Here is a 22426-nt window from a genome sequence, read left to right as displayed (position 1 = left end):
GACAAAGCAAAAACTGTTTTTTAGACATTTTTGCAAATGTATTAAAAAAACAACGGAAATATCACATTTACTTAAGTATTCAGACCCTTTACTCAGTACTTTGTTGAAGCACCTTTGGCAGCAATTATAGCCTCAAGTCTTCTTGGGTATGTTGCTACAAGCTTGGCACACCTGTATTTGGGGAGTTTCTTCGATTCCTCTCTGCAGATCATCTCAAGCTCTGTCAGGTTGGATGGGAGCGTCGCTGCACATCTATTTTCAGGTCTCTCCAGAGATGTTTGATCGGGTTCAAGTCCAGGCTCTGGCTGGGACAATCAACGACATTCAGAGACTTGTCCCGAAGCTCCTCCTGCATTGTCTTGGCTGTGTACTTAGGGTTGTTGTCCTGTTGGAAGGTGAACCTTCGCTCCAGTCTGAGGTCCTGAGCGCACTGGAGCAGGTTTTCATCAAGGATCTCTCTGTACTTTTCTCTGTTTAATATTTCCCTCGATCCTGACTAGTTACCTAGTCCCTGCCATTGAAAAACATCCCCACAGCATGATGCTGCCACCATTACGCTTCACGGTAAGGATGGTGCCAGGTTTCTTCCAGACGTTTGACATTTGGCATTCATGCCAAAGAGTTCAATCTGGGTTTCATCAGACCAGAGAGTCTTGTTTAGGTGACTTTTAGCAAGCTCCAAGTGGGCTGTCATGTGCCTTTTACTGAGGAGTGGCTTCTGTCTGGCCACTACCATACAGGCCTGATTGGTGGAGTGCTGCAGAGATGGTTGTCCTTCTGGAAGGTTCTCCCACCTCCACAGAGGAACTCTGGAGATCTGTCAGATTGACCATCTTGGTCGCCTCCCTGACCAAGGCCCTTCTACCCTCATGGCTCAGTTTGGCCGGGTGGCCAGCTCTGTAGTCTTGGTAGTTCCTAACTTCTTCCATTTAAGAATGATGGAGGCCACTGTGTGCTTGGGGACTTTCAATACTGCATACATTTTTTTGTACCCTTCTCCAGATCTGTGCCTCCCCACAACCCTGTCTCGAAGCTCTACGGACAATTCCTTCAACCTCATGGCTTGGTTTTTGCTCTGACATGCATTGTCAACTGTGGGACCAATCAAGTTGTAGAAACATCTCAAGGTTGATCAATGCAAACTAGATGCACCTGACCTCAATTTCGAGTCTCATAGCAAAGGGTCTGAATACTTTTGTAAATAAGGTATTTCTGTTGTACATTTTTTATACATTTGTAAAAATATCTAAAATTCTGTTTTTGCGTTGTCATTATGGGGTTTTGTTTATAGATTGAGGATTTTTTTATTCAATCAATTTTAGAAAAAGGCTGTAACGTATTTGTTACTTTTATTTCTTATTTTTCTTAACTACATTGTTGGTTAAGGGCTTGTAAGTAAGCATTTCACAGTGAGGTCAACACCTGTTGTATTCGGTGCATTTGACAAATAAAATTTCATTTGATTTGGATCAAAATGTCGAAAAACCGAAGGGGTCTGAATACCTTCCGAAATCATTGTACAGTGGGGCAAAAAAGTATTTAGTCAGCCACCAATTGTGCAAGTTCTCCCACTTAAAAAGATGAGAGAGGCCTGTAATTTTCATCATAGGTACACTTCAACTATGACAGACAAAATGAGAAAAAAAATCCAGAAAATCATATTGTAGGATTTTTTATGAATTTATTTGCAAATTATGGTGGAAAATAAGTATTTGGTTTATCTCAATACTTTGTTACATACCCTTTGTTGGCAATGACAGAGGTCAAACATTTTCTGTAAGTCTTCACAAGGTTTTCACACACTGTTGCTGGTATTTTGGCCCATTCCTCCATGCAGATCTCTTCTAGAGCAGTGATGTTTTGGGGCTGTTGCTGGGCAACACGGACTTTCAACTCCCTCCAAAGATTTTTTATGGGGTTGAGATCTGGAGACTGGCTAGGCCACTCCAGGACCTTGAAATGCTTCTTACGAAGCCACTCCTTCGTTGCCCGGGCGGTGTGTTTGGGATCATTGTCATGCTGAAAGACCCAGCCACGTTTCATCTTCAATGCCCTTGCTGATGGAAGGAGGTTTTCACTCAAAATCTCACGATACATGGCCCCATTCATTCTTTCCGTTACACGGATCAGTCATCCTGGTCCCTTTGCAGAAAAACAGCCTCAAAGCATGATGTTTCCAACCCCATGCTTCACAGTAGGTATGGTGTTCTTTGGATGCAACTCAGCATTCTTTGTCCTCCAAACACGACGAGTTGAGATTTTACCAAAAAGTTATATTTTGGTTTCATCTGACCATAAGACATTCTCCCAATCTTCTTCTGGATCATCCAAATGCTCTCTAGCAAACTTCAGACAGGCCTAGACATGTACTGACTTAAGCAGGGGGACATGTCTGGCACTGCAGGATTTGAGTCCCTGGCACCGTAGTGTGTTACTGATGGTAGGCTTTGTTACTTTGGTCCCAGCTCTCTGCAGGTCATTCACTAGGTCCCCCCTGTGGTTCTGGGATTTTTGCTCACCGTTCTTGTGATCATTTTGACCCCACGGGATGAGATCTTCCGTGGAGCCCCAGATCGAGGGAGATTATCAGTGGTCTTGTATGTCTTCCACTTCCTAATAATTGCTCCCACAGTAGATTTCTTCAAACCAAGCTGCTTACCTATTGCAGATTGTCTTCCCAGCCTGGTGCAGGTCTACAATTTTGTTTCTGGTGTCCTTTGACAGCTCTTTGGTCTTGGCCATAGTGGAGTTTGGAGTGTGACTATTTGAGGTTGTGGACAGGTGTCTTTTATACTGATAACAAGTTCAAACAGGTGCCATTAATACAGGTAACGAGTGGAGGACAGAGGAGCCTCTAAAGAAGAAGTTACAGGTATGTGAGAGCCAGAAATCTTGCTTGTTTGTAGGTGACCAAATACTTATTTTCCACCATAATTTGCAAATAAATTCATTAAAAATCCTACAATGTGATTTTCTGGATTTTTTTTCTCATTTTGTCTGTCATAGTTGAAGTGTACCTATGATGAAAATTACAGGCCTCTCTCATCTTTTTAAGTGGGAGAACTTGTACAATTGGTGGCTGACTAAATACCTTTTTGCCCCACTGTATGTACAAAAGTATGTGGAAAACCCTTCAAATTAGTTGATTTGGCTATTTCAGCCACACCCGTTGCTGACAGGTGTATACAATCGAGCACAGAGCCATGCAATCTCCATAGACCACTGGTTCTCAAACCTGGTCCTGGGGACATTTTTGTTTTTGCCCTAGCACTACACAGCTGATTCAAGTTATCAACTCATCATGAGGATTTGATGATTTGAATCAGGTTTGTAGTGCTAAAGCAAAAATACAAATGTGCACCCCTTTGGGCCCCCAGGACCAGGATTGAGAACCACTGCCATAGACAAACATCGGCAATAGAATGGCCTTACTGAAGAGCTCAGTGACTTTCAACGTGGCACCATCATAGGATGCCAACTTTCCAACAAGTCAGTTCGTCAAATTTCTGCCAGAGCTGCCCCGGTCAACTGTAAGTGCTGTTATTGTGGAGTGGAATGGCTAGGAGCAACAATGGCTCAGCCGTGAAGTGATAGGCCACACAAGTTCACAGAACAGGACCGTCGAATGATGCAGCGTGTAAAATCGACTGTCTTCGGTTGCAACACTCACTACCAAGTTCCAAACTGCCTCTGGAAGCAACGTTAGCACAAGAACTGTTAGTTGGTCACTTCATGAAATGGGTTTCCATGGCCGAGCAGCCACACACAAGCCTAAGATCACCATGCCCAATGCCAAGCATTGGCTGGAGTGGTGTAAAGCTCGCCGCCATTTGACTCTGGAGCAGTGGAAACGCATTCTCTGCAGTAATTAATCACGCATCACCATCTGGCAGTCCAACGGACGAATCTGGGTTTGGTGGATGCCAGCACCAAAATGTAAAGTTTGGTGGAGGAGGAATAATGGTCTGGGGATGTTTTTCATGGATCTGGCTAGGCCCCTTAGTTCCAGTGAAGAGAAATCTTAATGCTACAGCATACAATGACATTCTAAATGATTCTGTGCTTCCAACTTTGTGGCAATAGTTTGGGGAAGGCCCTTTCCTGTTTCAGCATGACAATGCCCTCGTGCACAAAGCGAGGTCCATACAGAAATGTTTTGTCGAGATCGGTGTGGAAGAACTTGACTGGGCTGCAACGAGCCTTGACCTCAACCCCATCGAACACCTTTGGGATGAATTGGAACACTGACTGTGAGCCCGGCCTAATCGCCCAATATCAGTACCCGACCTCACTAATGCTCTTATGACTGACTGGAAACTGCAGCAATGTTCCAACATCTAGTAGAAAGCCTTTCTAGAAGATTGGAGGCTGTTATAGCAGCAAAGGGGGGACCAACTCAATATTAATGCCTATGATTTTGAAATGAGATGTTCGACAAGCAGGTGTCCACATACTTTTGGTCATGTAGTGTATAAATAAAGCAGTCAGGCCTTGTCCAGGTTGAACTGCACCTAGATCAGTAGGTGAACCATATCACATTTAATGTCTGCTCTAGAATAAACTGATCCTAGATCAGTAGGGGAACCTCAGACATCTTTCACAACAGGGGGAGAAAGATACTCCATGTTCCCTGGGGGGAGGGGAGAAAGGCTTAACTAATGTGAAGGAGGTGTCATGGCATGTTAAGATTTACTGGGCAACTATTTTCACGAGGACCCTGACCGTGCTGGAAAACCAGATATTTACTTAACCGAGTTTGCAGCAGGAGAGGGTTCACTTGAGCATGTTTTCATAGCTACAATTGCTTCACATTGTCAAAATTCCTACGATTTCAATTCTAGAAGAAGTCATCATGATAAAATGTACTTTCTGAACCCAACAGCCGGTCATTCCCAGCAGTTTTGGGGTAGAAAGTGACAGGATCTCTGATTGTATCATGGACATTGACAATTGTGACTTCAACCACATTGTGGTTCATAACCATCATTATCCAAAAACCTATTTGAACTGTAGGCTATATTTAACTTTGGCGTTATGAGAAAATCTTGAAGTTGCAGAAAATTCTGCCGAAAAATTATCATTCATGTCTTTGCTGATGATAACACATTTGTAATATTCCAATCCCAGATCAACACCAATGGCTTTCTGGCAGTAGAAGAACCTAAGGTGGAGTCCGAGTACCTGGGAAAGATGCCTGCCAGCTTCGGAATGATAGCGATTTTCCTCGGAGATCTGGACAACAGCGACAGAGTGGGGAAGGTGTACTACCGGCAGGACAGCAGGCCCTCCGTGCTTCTCCGCACCATTGACCACATCAGCCAGGCATTCCCTCAGGACGATGAGATCAAGCCCACCCACGCCTTAATCATCACATGGGAGAACGTGGTGGCGCACGGCGAGCATGGTCGAGGAGATGGGCTGGACAGAAAGGTAAGGAGAACCCTCATAGATTGGCCTAGATAGGGTCATATTCATTTTTATGTCTTTTAAAATATGTCATGTTGAACTGAACTGTTGATAAACTTGTTTTAATGCAACGTTGATATGGATAGCATTTGAAATTATAATTTGACACCATATTTTCTATCCACCTAATATGAAGTTGCCTAAAACCCATACATTGTACAATGTAGTTGCAGGTACAGTATAGTTAGAGTATTGTTACACATGGCTACATAGTCCTTCCAACTGTGTTTGCAGTTTTTATGGTGGGCTACATAGATTTTTTTTGTTACATATTTAGTTCACTCTCAAGCCAAACTCAAAGGTAGTGCACAAAATAAGTAATAGGGTGCTAGGACTCAGTGTCCCACTTCTATCTTTTCTTTCTACCATGTAGAGAAACACGTTCCAGCTGGTGGTGGCGTCTATGGCATCCGCCTCCTATGCCATCTTGTTCTACCCCAGGGAGGGGCTGCAGTATATCTCCACGCCTGTGGCGGGCCAGAGCGTACCAGTTCACGCCGGTTTCAGCCAGGGCCTGGTTCAGGCCTGGTTCAGCTGGAGCAGCAGCCAGGGGCCCTACTACCGCATCACCACCGACGACGAGGCGTCTGTCAGACAGCTCTCCGAGTAAGTTGATTGGTTGGTGGGTGGGTGGGTGGGTGGGTGGGTGGGTTGGTTGGGTTGGTTGATTGGATGATTGATTGCATTTCTGTAGTACGCTTCCAGATGCTCCAAGAACTTTACATAGGCTTAGTAAGTGTTGTTCATAGAAAACTTGGTTAGGTTTCTGTCATTATGTTTTGAACTGGTATTTGCATAGTTACATTGCATTATCGTAATTATGTAATGATTACATATACCCTGACATATGCATAAAGCTTCTTCATAGAGGCAGGTCTCATAATGATGCATTCTGTCTCCCGCTAGAGAGACCAACTCAGGCAGGCGTGGTGTGTGGGTGTACGAGATCGGCACCTCCCCGTTCTTCTCCTCCATCACCCCAGGCCTGGTCACCAACCTGTCCCCGGAGGAGGGCGTGGCAGTTGGGCAGGTGGAGCCGGTGTCAGAGTCTCCACCCAGAAACAATGGAGAACAACAGGAGATTGAATTCCCTCCCTATGAGCACGAGGAAGAAGAGGAGACACCTGAGCCGGAGCTGCCCCCAACTATCTACCCGGTCCAGTACCAGCCCAGATACCCTGTTGTCCCTGAGTCGCCCCAGCCCAGCTACCCTGAGCCGGTCCAGACCAGCTACCCTGAGCCGGTCCAGACCAGCTACCCTGAGCCGGTCCAGACCAGCTACCCTGAGCCGGTCCAGACCAGCTACCCTGAGCCGGTCCAGACCAGCTACCCTGAGACAGTCCAGACCAGATACTCTGTGCCGGTCCAGCCTGCCCAGCTGCAGCCACCCCGCTACCAGCCTCAAACCCCACAGGTGGTGGTCGTGGATGAAGATGATGCCCTTGATGTTGATGGTAACCCATGAAAGAAACAACACCAATTGAATCTGAAATAGAAACAGTCAAGACTGCCATGACATAAACATTGGTTTAGTTTAGTTTATTAGGATCCCCGATAGCTACTGCACATATAGCAGCTACGCTTCCTGGGGTCCACATAAAACATACAAATACGTGACAAAGTACCAAACAGGTATAGACAAGAACAACATAAGATATTACATTAAATTAAAAAAATAAGTTATATATAGGAAAGACACCAAGAGACAACAAAAATGCTATTTACACACTATTCACATTCATACAGTACAGTTAAATTAGATGTTTAAAAAGAGGAGAGGCACTGTGATACATTTTTAAAAGTTTTTTACAGCTCAGGTTTTGCCTGAGTAACCTCTGGAGGCAGAGCATTCTGAGCGACGCATTAAATCTGTTTTTGGTGTGGGTACCGCGAAGAAACTCTGGTGGGGTATGTACAGTGCATTCGGAAAGTATTCAGACCCCTTGACTTTTTGCATATTTTGTTACATTACAGCCTTATTCTAAAATTGATGAAATAGTTTTTTTTACCCTCATCAATCTACACACACTATACCATAATGACAAAGCAAAAACATGTTTTTAGACATTTTTGCACATTTATTTAAAATATAAAACTGAAATATCACATAAGTTTTCAGACCCTTTACTCAGTAGTTTAATGAAGCACCTTTGGCAGTAATTACAGACTCAAGTCTTCTTGGGTATGACACTACAAGCTTGGCACACCTTTATTTGGGGAGTTTCTCCCATTCTTCTCTGCAGATCCTCTCAAGCTCTGTCAGGTTGAATGGGGAGCATCGCTGGACAGCTATTTTCCGGTCTCTCCAGAGATATTCATTCAAAGATGTTCAAAGACTTGTCCCAAAGCCACTTCTCCGTTGTCTTGGCTGTGTGCTTAGTGTCATTGTCCTGTTGGAAGGTGAACCTTCGCCCCAGTCTGAGGTCCTGGGGACTCTGCAGCAAGGTTTTCATCAAGGATTTCTCAGTACTTTGCTCCGTTCATCTTTACCTCAGTCCCTGCCGTTGAAAAACATCCCCAAAGCATGATGCTGCTACCACCATGCTTCACCATAGGGATGGTGCCAGGTTTCCTTCAGACATTCCTTCTTGGCATTCAGGCCAAAGAGTTCAATCTTGGTTCCATCAGACCAGAGAATCTTGTTTCTCATGGTCTGAAAGTCCTGTAGGTGCCCTTCGGTAATCTTCAAGAGGGCTGTCATGTGCCTTTTACTGAGGAGTGGCTTCTGTCTGGCAGAGTGACCAGTTTGGCCAGCTCTATGATGAGTCTTGTTGGTTCCAAACGTCTTCCATTTAAGAATGATGGAGGTCTCTATGTTCTTGGAACTTCAATGTTAACATCAGAAGCCTCCTCCCTAAGTTTGTTTTATTCACTGCTTTAGCACATTCTGCCATCCCTGATGTCCTAGCTGTGTCTGAATCCTAGCTTAGGAAGGCCACCAAAAATTCTGACCAATTACCACATTTTCCACCAAGATAGAACTGCCGAAGATGGTGGAGTTGCAATCTACTGTAGAGATAGCCTGCAGAGTTCTGTCATGCTATTCAGGTCTGTGCCTAAACTGTTTGAGATTCTACTTTTAAAAATCCACCTTTCCAGAAATAAGTCTCTTACTGCTTGTTATAGACCCCCCTCAGCCCACAGCGGTGCCCTGGCACCATATATGAATTAATTGCCCCCCATTTATCTTCAGAGTTTGTACTGTTAGGTGACCTAAACTGGGATATGCTTAACACCTCGGCCGTCCTACAATCTAAACTAGATGTCCTCATTCTCACACAAATGATCATGGAACCTACCAGGTACAACCCTAAATCCGTAAACATGGGCACCGTCATAGATATCATCCTGACCAACCTGCCCACTAAATACACCTCTGCAGTATTGTACCAGGATCTCAGCGATTACTGCCTCATTGCCTGCGTCTGTAATGGATCTGCGGTCAAACGACCACCCCTCATCGCTGTCAAACGCTCCCTAAAACACTTCAGCGAGCAGGCCATTCTAATCGACCTGGCCCGGGTATCCTGGAAGGATATTGACCTCATTCCATCAGTAGAGGATCGCTGGTTATTCTTTAAAAGTGCTTTCCTCACCGTCTTAAATAAGCATGCCCCATTCAAAAAATGTAGAACTAAGAACAGCCCTTGGTTCACTTCAGACTTGACTGCCCTTGACCAGCACAAAAACATCCTGTGGCGTACTGCATTAGCATTGAATAGCCCCCCGATATGCAACTTTTGAGGGAAGTTAGGAACCAATATACACAGGAAGTTAGGAAAGCAAAGCTAGCTTTTTCAAAGGAAATTTGCATCCTGTAGCACAAACTCCAAAAAGTTCTGGGACACTGTAAAGTCCATGGAGAATAAGAGCACCTACTCCCAGCTGCCCACTGCACTGAGGCTGGGAAACACTGTCACCACCGATAAATCCACGATAATCGAGAATTTCAATAAGGATTTTTCTATGGCTGGCCATGTTTTACACCTGGCTACCCCTACCCCGGTCAACAGCTCTGCACCCCCCACAGCAACTCCCCCATTTCTCCTTCACCCAACTCCAGATAGCTGATGTTCTGAAAGAGCTGCAAAATCTGGACCCCTTCAAATCAGCTGGGCTAGACAATCTGGACCTTCTCTTTCTAAAACATTCCGCCGCATTTGTTGAAACCCCTATTACTAGACTGTTCAACCTCTCTTTCGTATCGTCTGAGATCCCTAAAGATTGGAAAGCTGCCGCGGTCATCCCCTTCTTCAAAGGGGGAGACACTCCCAAAATGTTTACAGACCTACATATATCCTACCCTGCCTTTCTAAAGTCTTCAAAAGCTAAGTTAACAAACAGATCACTGACCATTTCGAATCCGACCGTACCTTCTCCGCTATGCAATCTGGTTTCCGAGCTGGTCATGGGTGCACCTCAGCCACACTCAAGGTCCTAAACAATATCATAACTGCCATCGATAAAAGACGATACTGTGCAGCCGTCTTCATCGACCTGGCCAAGGCTTTCCACTCTGTCAGTCACCATATTCTTATCGTCAGACTCAACAGCCTTGGTTTCTCAAATGACTGCCTCGCCTGGTTCACCGACTACGTCTCATATAGAGTTCAGTGTGTCAAATTGGAGGGCATGTTGTCTGGACCTCTGGCAGTCTCTATGGGGGTGCCACAGGGTTCAATTCTCGGGTCAAGTCTTTTCTCTGTATACATCAATGATGTTGCTCTTGCTGCTGGTGATTCTCTGATCCACCTCTACGCAGACAACACCATTCTGTATACTTCTGGCCCTTCTTTTGACACTGTGTTAACAACCCTTCAGACGAGCTTCAATGCCATACAACACTCCACTTCCGTGGCCTCCAACTGCTCTTAAATGCAAGTAAAACTAAGTGCATGCTCTTCAACCAATTGCTGCCTGCACCCGCCCGCCCGTCTGGCATCACTACTCTGGACAGTTCTGACTTAGAATATGTGGACAACTACAAATACCTATGTGTCTGGTTAGACTGTAAACTCTCGTTCCAGACTCACATTAAGCATCTCCAATACAAAATTAAATCTAGAATTGGCTTCCTATTTCGCAACAAAGCATCCTTCACTCATGCTGCCAAACATACCCTCGTAAATCCTGCTGATCCTTGACTTCGGCGATGTCATTTACAAAATAGCCTCCAACACTCTATGCAGCAAATTGGATGTAGTTTATCACAGTGCCATCCGTTTCGTCACCAGAGCTCAATACACTACCCACCACTGCGACCTGTATGCTCTCGTTGGCTGGCCCTCACTTCATATTCATCGCCAAACCCACTGGCTCCAGGTCGTCTATAAGTCTTTGCTAGGTTAAACCCCGCCTTATCTCAGCTCACTGGTCACCATAGCAGCACCCACCCGTATCACGCGCTCCAGCAGGTATATTTCACTATACATCCCCAAAGCCAACTCCTTCTTTGGCCGCCTTTCCAGTTCTCTGCTGCTAATGACTGCAACGAATTGCAAAAATCACTGAAGCTGGAGTCTTATATCTCCCTCACTAACTTTAAGCATCAGCTGTCACAGCAGCTTACCGATCATTGCACCTGTACACAGCCCATCTGTAAATAGCCCACTCAACTACCTCATCCCCATATTGTTATTTATTATTTTGCCTTTGCACCCCAGTATCTCTACTTGCAGATTCATCCTCTGCACATCTATCACTCCAGTGTTTAATTGCTAAATTGTAATTATTTCGCCACTATGGCCTATTTATTGCCTTCCCTCTGTAATCTTACTATATTTGCACACACTGTGTATAGACCTTTCTATTGTGTTATTGACTGTACGTTTGTTTATCCGATGTGTAACTCTGTGTTGTTTGTGTTGCACTGCTTTGCTTTATCTTGGCTAGGTCGCAGTTGTAAATGAGAACTTGTTCTCAACTGGCCTACCTGGTTAAATAAAGGTGAAAAATATATATATAGACAGTTGTGTGCCTTTCCAAATCCTATCCAATCAATTTAATTTACCACAGGTGTACTTCAATCAAGTTTTAGAAACATCTCAAGGATGATCAATGGAAACAGGATGCACCTGAGCTCAATTTCTAGTCTCATAGCAAAGGGTCTGAATGCTTATGTAAATAAGGTATTTGTGTTTTGTTTTTATAAATTTGCACAAATTTCTGAAAACCTGTTTTTGCTTTGTTGTTATGGGGTATTGCGTGTAGATTGATTTGCATATAATCAATTTTAGAATAATGCTGTAACGTAACAAAATATGGAAAAAGTCAAGGGGTCTGAATACTTTCCGAATGTACTGTTTGAAGTGTAAGCAAATAGATTATACAATTGGTTAGGCATTTTCAACACACACGTTTCTTAAAAAGACTAGAAGAGAAGAAGTACGTTTCTCCTCAACCCTCATCCATGATAGACTATCATGCATGTTGTTGATGTTAGTTCTGTGTGTGCGGTTAGGGCAAGGCATGCTGCTTTGTTTTGTGCTCCTTAGTCTTTGGCCATGCTTCTTTGTTTAACCGGCCTACTAAAGTATTTTTTAGCAAACAAGAGCTCCAATGAAATTACAATCTTAGAAAAAAAGGGTTCCAAAATGGTTATTTCACTGTCCCCATAGGAGAAGCCTTATTGATTCTAGGTAAACTATTTTTGGTTCCAGGTAGAACCCTTTTGGGTTCCATGTAGGGTTCTTCAATGGTTTCTCCTATGGGGACAGCTGGATAACCCTTTTAGGTTCTAGACAGGACCTTTTTTTTCTAAAATTGTATTTTTTCTAAGAATGTGGTTTGTCTTCTTTTCTGCAGTGTTTGCGTACAGTTCTGAGACATGCGCCAGTAACAGGCAGAAGTGCTCGTCCTTCGCTGACTGCAAGGACTACACCAATGGCTACTGCTGCCACTGTAGGCCTGGTTTCTATGGCAACGGCAAGGATTGTGTGGCTGAAGGTAGGAGTAACCCCATACCCAAAGTACATACAGTATTTGTGTAATAAGGGTTAGGGCAATCCTGCTACCTTTCGTTAATGAAACATGTGAAATAAAGTTTTAGAATTATTCAAAATTTCATAATGAAATTGAAAACCTGAATGCTTGACACACAGTCCCACATCAGTTACATTTGAACTTATATTAATTAAAATCGAATTCAATTAAGTTAATTTCCTTACATTCCACACCCAGGTAAGCCCCAGCGGATGAACGGCAAAGTGAGCGGCCGGGTGTTCGTGGGCAACTCGCCCTCGCCACTGGAGTTTTACAACAATGACCTGCACTCGTATGTGGTGGCCAACGATGGGCGCGCCTACGTGGCCATCAGCACCATCCCGGCCGGCTTGGGACCCTCCCTGCAGCCCCTCTCTTCCCTGGGAGGGGTCATCGGCTGGGCCTTCGCTCTAGAGCAGCCTGGCTATGAGAACGGCTTCAGCATCATCGGTAAGAACTGGTTCGCCTATTATCTTGCACATTGTTGTGTCATTAAGAGTTGTTTTAAGGTAAGAGCTAACATTGGGTGAATCACGAAAGTGATTCCTCGCTTCCTTGATTCATAGCGTCTTTCTCAAGACTTCCTTGCCCTGGAGAATGTCCATGAGAAGGGAACTCTGATCTTCTGCTTCAATGCGTTTGGAGAAAGAGGCGACGAATCATCAAGGAAAAACAGTTGAGAAAGTGCCATAGTGTCATTAAAAAGGCAGCAGGTGATTTGAATACATTAGGCTTTTCTAATGTGAATAGGGTCGCATTTGGTTTTGCTTCTCCTTCCATTGTTGCAAAGGCACCTGGGGCTTGGAACTTTGTTTGCTGTGGTCTAATGAGATGTCTTTCAAAGACAGGTGTGAATGACCGCTGTGGGATTGCTGCTTAGGTCAACATTTATTCAAGTTAAGTTTGATTAGTTTGATTTATTTGCTCTCTTTGAATGACAGATTTTTTTGTGTATGTCCAAAATCTGGCTCACATACTATTTACCTAAATTGCATACTGTGTACTAATAGTAGTACACACTGTTAAGAATGTACTGTTTAGTAAAAACGAATGCAGTAAGCAACAGATATCAGCATACTAGGCTCATCCATACTGAGAATGTGTCATCTAATGCACAATTGCGTTGATTCCTGCCATTTGTTCATTTTGGTACAGCACGTCCCCTCAGGTGATTATCAGCTATTGTCAAACACACGTTGGTCTCGAAAGACGATTCTATTCCTCACTAGTGTGTAGCGAATTCTACAAGATTAAAAGCCGAAATGAGTATGACGTCCTGGCATTTAAAGCATACAACATTTTGGACATTTCACATATGTTCTATACATTATTTCCCCCCCCTACTGTTTAGAACGCAAGTAAGGGTATTCGGACACTGCCAATCTCCTTGCTCAGGGAAAGTACATGCTCTACTGGCCATTTGAGTGGTATACGTGGAAGTTTGAGTGAATTGTGCCAAGTGATTAGGACTATCTTTCTCTTTTTGATACATTCCTCAACAAGTTGAACTCCACTTTAGTCTTCCACTTGGACGTTTAAAAATAATGTAACCTCTATTTAACAAGGCATGTCAGTTAAGAACAAATTCTTATTAACAATGACAGCCTACCCCGGCCAAACCTGGACGACGATGGGCCAATTGTGCGCCGCCCTATGGGACTCCCGAATCATGGCCAGATGCAGTGCCTTAGACCACTGCACCACTCGGGAGCCCATGATTTGTTGGTAGAACGATGATGGGTAAAATTATGGGGAATTTGTTCTGTGTTCCCATTTTTGGTGCATTTTTCTGCTTTTCGGGCCTCAAAATGTTGCTCCAGCTCATTGCTTCCAGCTGACTTCACTTCTTTCAAAATGTTCCCCTTTGATGTGTAATGTTGTTGGCTCCAGGGAGAACCAAAAGTCGGGGGATACACTCAAGGGTATGGGTGAGGATGCAGAATTAAGTTGCCCCTAAATGCTGATCTTCAGTACGGCTAGGTTTTGTGTTTCATCACATAATGGTTGAGCTTTTGGGCAAGGCAAGACAATCCTACATTTGTGCTCAGGAGCTGAAGAGAACCTATGAGACTTGGTTATCTCTCACTTTCCTTCTCCCACCACCATCTCTGCTCACGCGCACACAAACACCCTTCAACCCCATAACCATCCTCAACCGTTCCCCCCCTTCCCCAGGTGGCGTGTTCTCCAGGCTGGCTGAGGTGACCTTCTTACCGGGCAACGAGAGGCTGACCATCAAGCAGGAGTTCAAGGGTGTCGATGAGCACGACCACCTGGTGGTGAGCACCGAGCTGGAGGGCCGTCTCCCTGAGGTCCCACACGGCTCCACTGTCCAGATCGACCCATACAAGGAGCTCTACCAGTATGGCAGTAACCGTAAGTCATGACCACACCAATATAACATGGAATGCAGTCAATTCCATTTCAATTGAGTCAATTCACAAAAATGATTTTGATATCCTGAATTGAGTAACCACAAACCTGGAACTCAACACTGTCACAATTTGTAATACATCTAATCACATAAGAAAGGTCAGCATTAATCCCAATGTTGTTATTGGTTGACCAGATAGACTACTATCTTATTATTTTCATGAGACACATAGTCTTAAACACTTTTGGCAGCAATTACAGCTGTGAGTCTTCTTGGGTAAATTCTCTAAGAGCTCTGCACACCTGGATTGCGCAATATTTGCCCATTATTCTTTTAAAAAATCTTCAAGCTCTTTCAAGGTGTCATATTCAAGTCTTGCCATAGATTTTCAAGCAGATTTAAGTCAAAACTGTAACTTGGTAAAGCAACTCCAGTGTAGACTTGGCCTTGAGTTTTAGGTTGTCCTTCTGAAAGGGGAATTCCTCTCCCAGTGTTTGTTGGAAAGCAGAATGAACCAGGTTTGCCTCTAGGATTTTGCCTGTGATTAGCTCCATCCTGTTTCTATTTATCCTGAAAACTTCCCAGTCCTTGCCTCGAGAATACCCATACCATGATGCAGCCACCACTATGCCTGACAATAAGGAGGCAATTACTCAGGGATGTGTTGTGTTGGATTAGCCCCAAACACAAGACTTTCCATTTAGGCCAAAAACTATATTCCTTTGCGTGCTTTTAGTGCAGTAGTATTTTCTTGCCTGGTTGCATACAGAATACATGTTTTGGACTATTCTGTATATATTCTGCACATTTTTATTCTTAATTTAGGTCATTATTGTGGAGTCACTACAATGTTGTTGCTCCATCCTCAGTTCTCTCCCATCACAGCCATTTAAAATCACCAATGGCCTCATGGTGAAATCACTGAGCAGTTTCCTTCCTGTCCTGCAGCTCAGTTCAGAAGAACAACTGTATCTTTGATGTGCCTGGGTGGTTCAATACATCATCCACAGCATACTTATTACTAGCCAATGCTTAAAGAGATATTCATTGTCTGACTTGTTGTTGTTACCAATCTACCAATGGAAAAGCTCTTTGTGGTTGAAATTCAACACTTGACTGAGGGACCTTACAGATATTGTATATATGGGGGAGAGAGGAAGGGGTAGTCATAAAATATTAATGTCAACCCTTATTATTTCACACAATGTGATTTGTTAAGCGAAATTTGCACAAAAAAAAGTAACCTTTTTTTTTTCTCACTTTGACATTATAGACTATTTTGTCTAGACCAATGACAAAAAAATCGAAATGAAATCTATTTCAATCAAATCAAAATCCAATCAAAATCCAATCCAACTTCATAACGCAACAAAATGTGGGGGAAAAAAGCCAAGGGGATGAATACTTATGATACCAACTGTATATGGATGTTCAATGTAGCAACGTTCCACTTCTTCAAATTCTCTTCAGGGATCACCTCCTCCTCCAACCGCGACTACACCGTGAGCCTACTGGACGGCAGCGTCCAGACCAAGACCTACCAGTGGCGTCAGACCATCACCTACCAGAGCTGTCCCAATGACGAGGCGGTCAGGGCCGTGCAACCTACCCAGCAGCTCAGCGTCGACCAGATCTTCGTCATGTACGACTCGGGCAACCAGCTGATCCGCTACGCTATGAGCAACAAGATCGGCTCCATTCACGGTGAGACAGGGGCCCTTGTGTTACAGCTAACTATAATGTTATTCTAACCTTGTGCTTACGCTCTGCTAGTTGTGTTCACATTCTTCTAATGTTCCACTAATGTTCTGCTAGTTGTGTTAAACTTCTGTTAATATTTTGCTAATATTCTGCTAACCATCTACTAACAGGATTGGGTCCATCCTCAGTGAGTATAGCCTGTCATGTAAATACTGATAATCTTCAGTTTACGTTGGGCTTATGTTCTGCTATATTTCTGCTAACTTTCCTGCTACATCTTGCTTATCCGCTATGTTTGGCTGGATGTGGCTGTAAGACAGACACCTGATGCTTAAATTTAAATGGTGGTGGAAACCCTGCGTGGATTTGCAACAAGATCATATGATCGATGTTAATAATGACAGGCAAACAGGAGTATCAAGAAGGACAATAAAGGCAAAATAACATTGTTGTGGATGGAATCCCAGTCTCCACAAGACCTGGACGGAATCTGAGGAGAAAGTGAGAAAAATGATCGCTGAAAAGCTGCAGCTAGATCATAAGAAGATTGAGGTGTCAAGTTCTTCCACACCGACAAAACATTTCTGTATGGACCTCGCTTTGTGCAAGAGGGCATTGTTATGCTGAAACAGGAAAGGGCCTTCCGCAAACTGCTGCCACAAAGTTGGAAGTACAGAATTGTCTCGGTCATTGTATGTGGTAGCATTAATATTTCCCTTCACTGGAACTAAGGGGCCTAACCCGAACCATGAAAAACAGCCCCTGACCATTATTTCTCCTCCACCAAAATGTACAGTTGGCACTATCCATTCAGGCAGGTAGCGTTCTCCTTCTCCTGACACAGATTTGTCTGTCGGACTGCCAGATGGTGAAGCATGATTCATCACTCCAGATAACGCATTTCCATAGCTCCAGAGACCAATGGCGGCGAGTTTTCCACCACTCTAGCCGATGCCTGGCATAGTGCATGGTGATCTTAGGCTTGTGTGCGGCTGCTCGGCCATGGAAATCCATTTCATGAAGCTCCCGACGAACAGTTATTGTTCTGACGTTGCTTCCAGAGGCAGTTTGGAACTTGGTAGTGAGTGTTGCAACCGAGGACAGGCGATTTTTAAGCAGTACCCGCTTCAGCACTCGGCGGTCCCATTCTGTGAGCTTGTGTGGCCTACCACTTCACAACTGAGGCGTTGTTAATCCTAGACGTTTACTCTTCACAATAACAGCACTTACAGTTCACTGGGGCAGCTCTAGCAGGGCAGAAATTTGACAAACTGACTTGTTGGAAAGGTGCTATCCTTTGACGGTGCCACATTGAAAGTTTGGTTTTGCTGAAATAGCCGAATCAACTAATTTGAAGGGGTGTCCACATACTTTTGTATATATAGTGTATGTTAGCCATCACTGAGACTCACTTAGATAATTAATTTGACAACACAGCAGTAGCAATACAGGGATATAACATCCCAAAAAAGACAGGAATAAATCCGGGGGAGGTGTCTCTGTATACAATGCATTCGGAAAGTATTCAGACCTCTTCCCCTTTTTCACGTTTTCTTACATTACAGCGTTATTCTAAAATAGATTAAAATACATTTTCCCCCTCATCAATCTACATACAATACCCAATAATGACGAAGTGAAAACAGGTTTTTAGAAATGTTTAAATGTATTGAAACACCAAAACAGAAATACCTTACATACCTTACAGAACTATTTACAGACCCTTTGCTATGAGACTCAAAATTGAGCTCAGGTGCATTCTGTTTCCATTGATTATCCTTGAGATTGCCTATGATTTGTGGAGATGGGAGAACCTTCCAGAAGGACAACCATCTCCGCAGCACTCAGACCAATCAGGCCTTTATTTCATAGTGGCCAGATGGAAGCCACTTCTCAGTAAAAGGCACATGACAGGCCGCTTGGAGCTTGCCAAAAGGGACCTAAAGGACTTTCGGACCATGAGAAACAAGATTCCCAGGTCTGATGAAACCAAGATTGAACTCTTTGGCCTGAATGCCAAGCGTCAAGCCTGGAGGAAACCTGGCACCATCCTTACGGTGAAGCACGATGGTGGTAGCATCGTGCTGTGGGGATGTTTTTCAGCGGCAGGGACTAAGCAACTAGTCAGGATCGAGGGAAAGATGAACGGAGCCAAGTACAGAGAGATCCTTGATGAAAACCTGCTCCAAGCACTCAGGACCTCAGACTGGGGTGAATGTTCACCTTCCAACATAACAATGACCCTAAGCACACAGCCAAGACAATGCAGGAGTGGCTTCAGGACAAATCTCTGAATGTGTTTGAGTGGCCCAGCCAGAGTCCGGACTTAAACCTGATCAAATATCACTGGAGAGACCTGAAAATAACTGCAGTCATCCAACCTGACCGAGCTTGAGGGATCTGCAGAGAGGAATGGGATAAACTCCCCAAATATAGGTGTGCCAAGCTTGTAGCGCCATACCCAAGAAGTCTCAAGGCTGTAATCTCTGAGAAGGGTGCTTCAACAAAGTACTGAGTAAAGGGTCTGAATACTTATGTAAATGTGATATTTCAGATGTTCATTTTTAATGCATTTGTACAAAAAAAATCTAAAAACCTCTTTTTGCTTTGTCATTATGGGGTATTGTGGTTAGACTGATGAGGGATAAAACCAAAAAATATTTTCTATAATAAGGCTGTAACGTAACAAAATGTGGAAAGTCAAGGGATCTGAATACTTTCCGAATGCACTGTATGTTCAGAGCCAAATTCCAGTGAAGCTCAGAGATGATACCTTGCCAAAGGATGTTCCAGTGTTGTGGTTTCAGGTTCATCTGCCTCATCTAAAGCCTTCTTTTGTGGTGCTGCTACTGGCCACCAAGTGCTAACATTCATTATCCGGATAATATATGTGCAATGCTTGATAGTGTATATGATGTTAACAGAGAGGTCTATTTTCCGGGTGACCTAAAAATATAGGTTTTCGTCAAGTTGTCCTGCTCAAGAAGAAAGTGCTTACTGTAACCAATGCCTGTAATCTGCTTCAGTGTCACGCCCTGGTCAAAGTATTTTGTGTTTATCTTTATGTATTTGGTCAGGCCAGGGTGTGGCATGGGGTTTTTGTAATTGTGGTGTGTTTGTCTTGGGGTTTTGGTGGTGGTATTGGGATTGTAGCTTAGTGGGTTATCTAGCAAAGTCTATGGCTGTCTGGAATGGTTCTCAATCAGAGGCAGGTGCTTATCGTTGTCTCTGATTGGGAACCATATTTAGGCAGCCATATTCTTTGAGTTTGTCGTGGGTGATTGTCCTTAGTGTCCTATGTGTACTCTCGGTTAGTTTGCACTAGATAGGCTGTTTCGGTTTTGATTACGTTTATTGTTTTGTGTAGTGTTCGTGTTTCTTTATTTGATTAAACATGAATCTCAATCGACACGCTGCAGTTTGGTCCGACTCTCCTTCATCACCACTAGAAAACCGTAACAGAATCACCCACCACCAACGGACCAAGCAGCGTGTTAACAGGCAGCAGGAGCAGCAGCAGCTGCAGTGGGAGAGGCTGCACCACCTGGAGAAATGGACATGGGAGGAAGAACTGGACGGTAAAGGACCCTGGGCTCAGCCTGGAGAATATCGCCGCCCCAAGGAAGAACTGGAGGCGGCGAAAGCTGAGAGGCGCAGATATGAGGAGGCAGCACGGCGTAGCGGATGGAAGCCTGAGAATCAGCCCCAAAAATTTCTTGGGGGCTCAGGGAGAGTGTGGCAGAGTCAGGAGTCAGACCTGAGCCAACTCTCCCTGTTTATCGTGAGGAGCCAAGGAGGAGACCAGAACCAGAGCCGGTGTTGGAGGTGAGCGAAACAGAGACTGTGAAGGAGTTAATGGGGAAATTGGAGGAGAGAGAAATGAGGGAGTTGCTGTGTTGGTGCTTTTTGCATGGAATTCGCCCGACGGAACGTGTTGGGGATTTGATGGCACCTGGGTTAGCGCTCCATACTCGTCCTGAGGTGCGTGTTAGTCGGCTGGTGAAGTTGGTGCCAGCCTCACGCACCAGGCCTCCTGTGCACATCCCTAGCCTTGCACGTCCTGTGCCAACACTGCTCTCAAGATCTCCAGTACGCCTTCACGGTCTAGCCCATCCTGTGCCACCTCCACACTCCAGTCCTCCGGTAGCAGCACCCCGCACCAGGCTTCCTGTGCGTGTCCTCGATCCAGTACCACCAGTTCCAGCACCACGCACCAGGCCTTCAGTGTGCCTCGCCTGTTCAGCGCAGCCAGCGCTTTTCTCCTCTACAGCGCTGCCGGAGCCTCCCGCCTGTTTAGCGCAGCCAGAGCTTTTCTCCTCTCCTGCGCTGCCGGAGTCTCCCGCCTGTTCAGCGCAGCCAGAGCTGCCAGTCCGCATGGAGCAGCCAGAGCTGTCAGTCTACATGGAGCAGCCAGAGCTGTCAGTCTGCATGGAGCAGCCAGAGCTGTCAGTCTGCATGGAGCAGCCAGAGCTGTCAGTCTGCATTTAGCAGCCAGAGATGTCAGTCTGCATGGAGCAGCCAGAGCTGTCAGTCTGCATGGAGCAGCCAGAGCTGTCAGTCTGCATGGAGCAGCCAGTCTGCAAGGAGCAGCCAGAGCTGTCAGTCTGCATGGAGCAGCCAGAGATGTCAGTCTGCATAGAGCAGCCAGTCTGCAAGGAGCTGTCAGTCTGCACGGAGCTGTCAGTCTGCACGGAGCTGTCAGTCTGCACGGAGCTGTCAGTCTGCAAGGAGCTGTCAGTCTGCAAGGAGCTGTCAGTCTGCAAGGAGCTGCCAGGCTGCAAGGAGCAGCTAGTCAGCACGGAGCCGCCAGAGCTGTCAGTCTGTAAGAAGCCGCCAGAGCTGTCAGCCTATATGGAGCAGCTAGTGCCGCCAGTCTGCCCAGCGCCGCCAGTGCCTCCAGTCTGCCCAGCGTCACCAGTCTGCCCAGCGCCGCCAGTCTGCCCAGCATCGCCAGTCTGCCCAGCACCGCCAGTCTGCCCAGCACCGCCAGTCTGCCCAGCACCGCCAGTCTGCCCAGCACCGCCAGTCTGCCCAGCGTCGCCAGTCTGCCCAGCGCCGCCAGTCTGCCCAGCGCCGCCAGTCTGCCCAGCGCCGCCAGTCTGCCCAGCGCCGCCAGTCTGCCCAGCGCCGCCAGTCTGCCCAGCGCCGCCAGTCTGCCCAGCGTCGCCAGTCTGCCCAGCGTCGCCAGTCTGCCCAGCGTCGCCAGATCTGCCAGTCAGCCAGACTCTTCCAGATCTGCCAGTCAACCAGACTCTTCCAGATCTGCCAGTCAACCAGACTCTTCCAGATCTGCCAGTCAACCAGACTCTTCCAGATCTGCCAGTCAACCAGACTCTTCCAGATCTGCCAGTCAACCAGACTCTTCCAGATCTGCCAGTCAACCAGACTCTTCCAGATCTACCAGTCAACCAGACTCTTCCAGATCTACCAGTCAACCAGACTCTTCCAGATCTGCCAGTCAACCAGACTCTTCCAGATCTGCCAGTCAATCAGACTCTTCCAGATCCGGCAGTCGGCCAGGATCCGCCAGTCGGCCAGGATCCGCCAGAACTGCCAGTCGGCCAGGATCCGCCAGAACTGCCAGTCGGCCAGGATCTGCCAGAACTGCCAGTCGGCCAGGATCCGCCAGTCGGCCAGGATCCGCCAGAACTGCCAGTCGGCCAGGATCTGCCAGTCGGCCAGGATCTGCCAGTCGGCCAGGATCCGCCAGTCTGCCAGGATCCGCCAGTCTGCCAGGATCAGTTAGATCCGCCATTCAGCCAGGATCCGCCAGTCTGCCAGGATCCGCCAGTCAGCCAGGATCCACCAGTCTGCCAGGATCCGCCAGGATCCACCAGTCAGCCAGGATCCGCCAGAAGTGCCAGTCAGCCAGGATCCGCCAGTCTGCCAGGATCCACCAGTCAT

General features: G+C 45.7%; 1 protein-coding gene across 1 annotated transcript in view; it reads left to right on the top strand.

Moving 5' to 3' along the window:
* The window catches only part of LOC112265509 (nidogen-1-like), a 66277-nt gene that overhangs the window by 17110 nt on the left and 26741 nt on the right, over positions 1–22426 (top strand). Inside the window, exons 2-8 of the mRNA XM_024442872.2 lie at positions 5128–5430; positions 5840–6072; positions 6373–6920; positions 12271–12411; positions 12646–12897; positions 14623–14823; positions 16292–16525. Of these exons, the coding sequence (XP_024298640.2) occupies positions 5128–5430; positions 5840–6072; positions 6373–6920; positions 12271–12411; positions 12646–12897; positions 14623–14823; positions 16292–16525 (1912 nt within the window). The remainder of the gene's footprint in view (positions 1–5127; positions 5431–5839; positions 6073–6372; positions 6921–12270; positions 12412–12645; positions 12898–14622; positions 14824–16291; positions 16526–22426) is intronic.

This window comes from Oncorhynchus tshawytscha, linkage group LG02 (genome assembly GCF_018296145.1).
Source record: "Oncorhynchus tshawytscha isolate Ot180627B linkage group LG02, Otsh_v2.0, whole genome shotgun sequence".
NCBI lineage: Eukaryota > Metazoa > Chordata > Actinopteri > Salmoniformes > Salmonidae > Oncorhynchus > Oncorhynchus tshawytscha.
The sequence above is the reverse complement of the archived record's forward strand: the minus strand, read 5'-3'. Positions and strand labels throughout refer to the sequence as shown.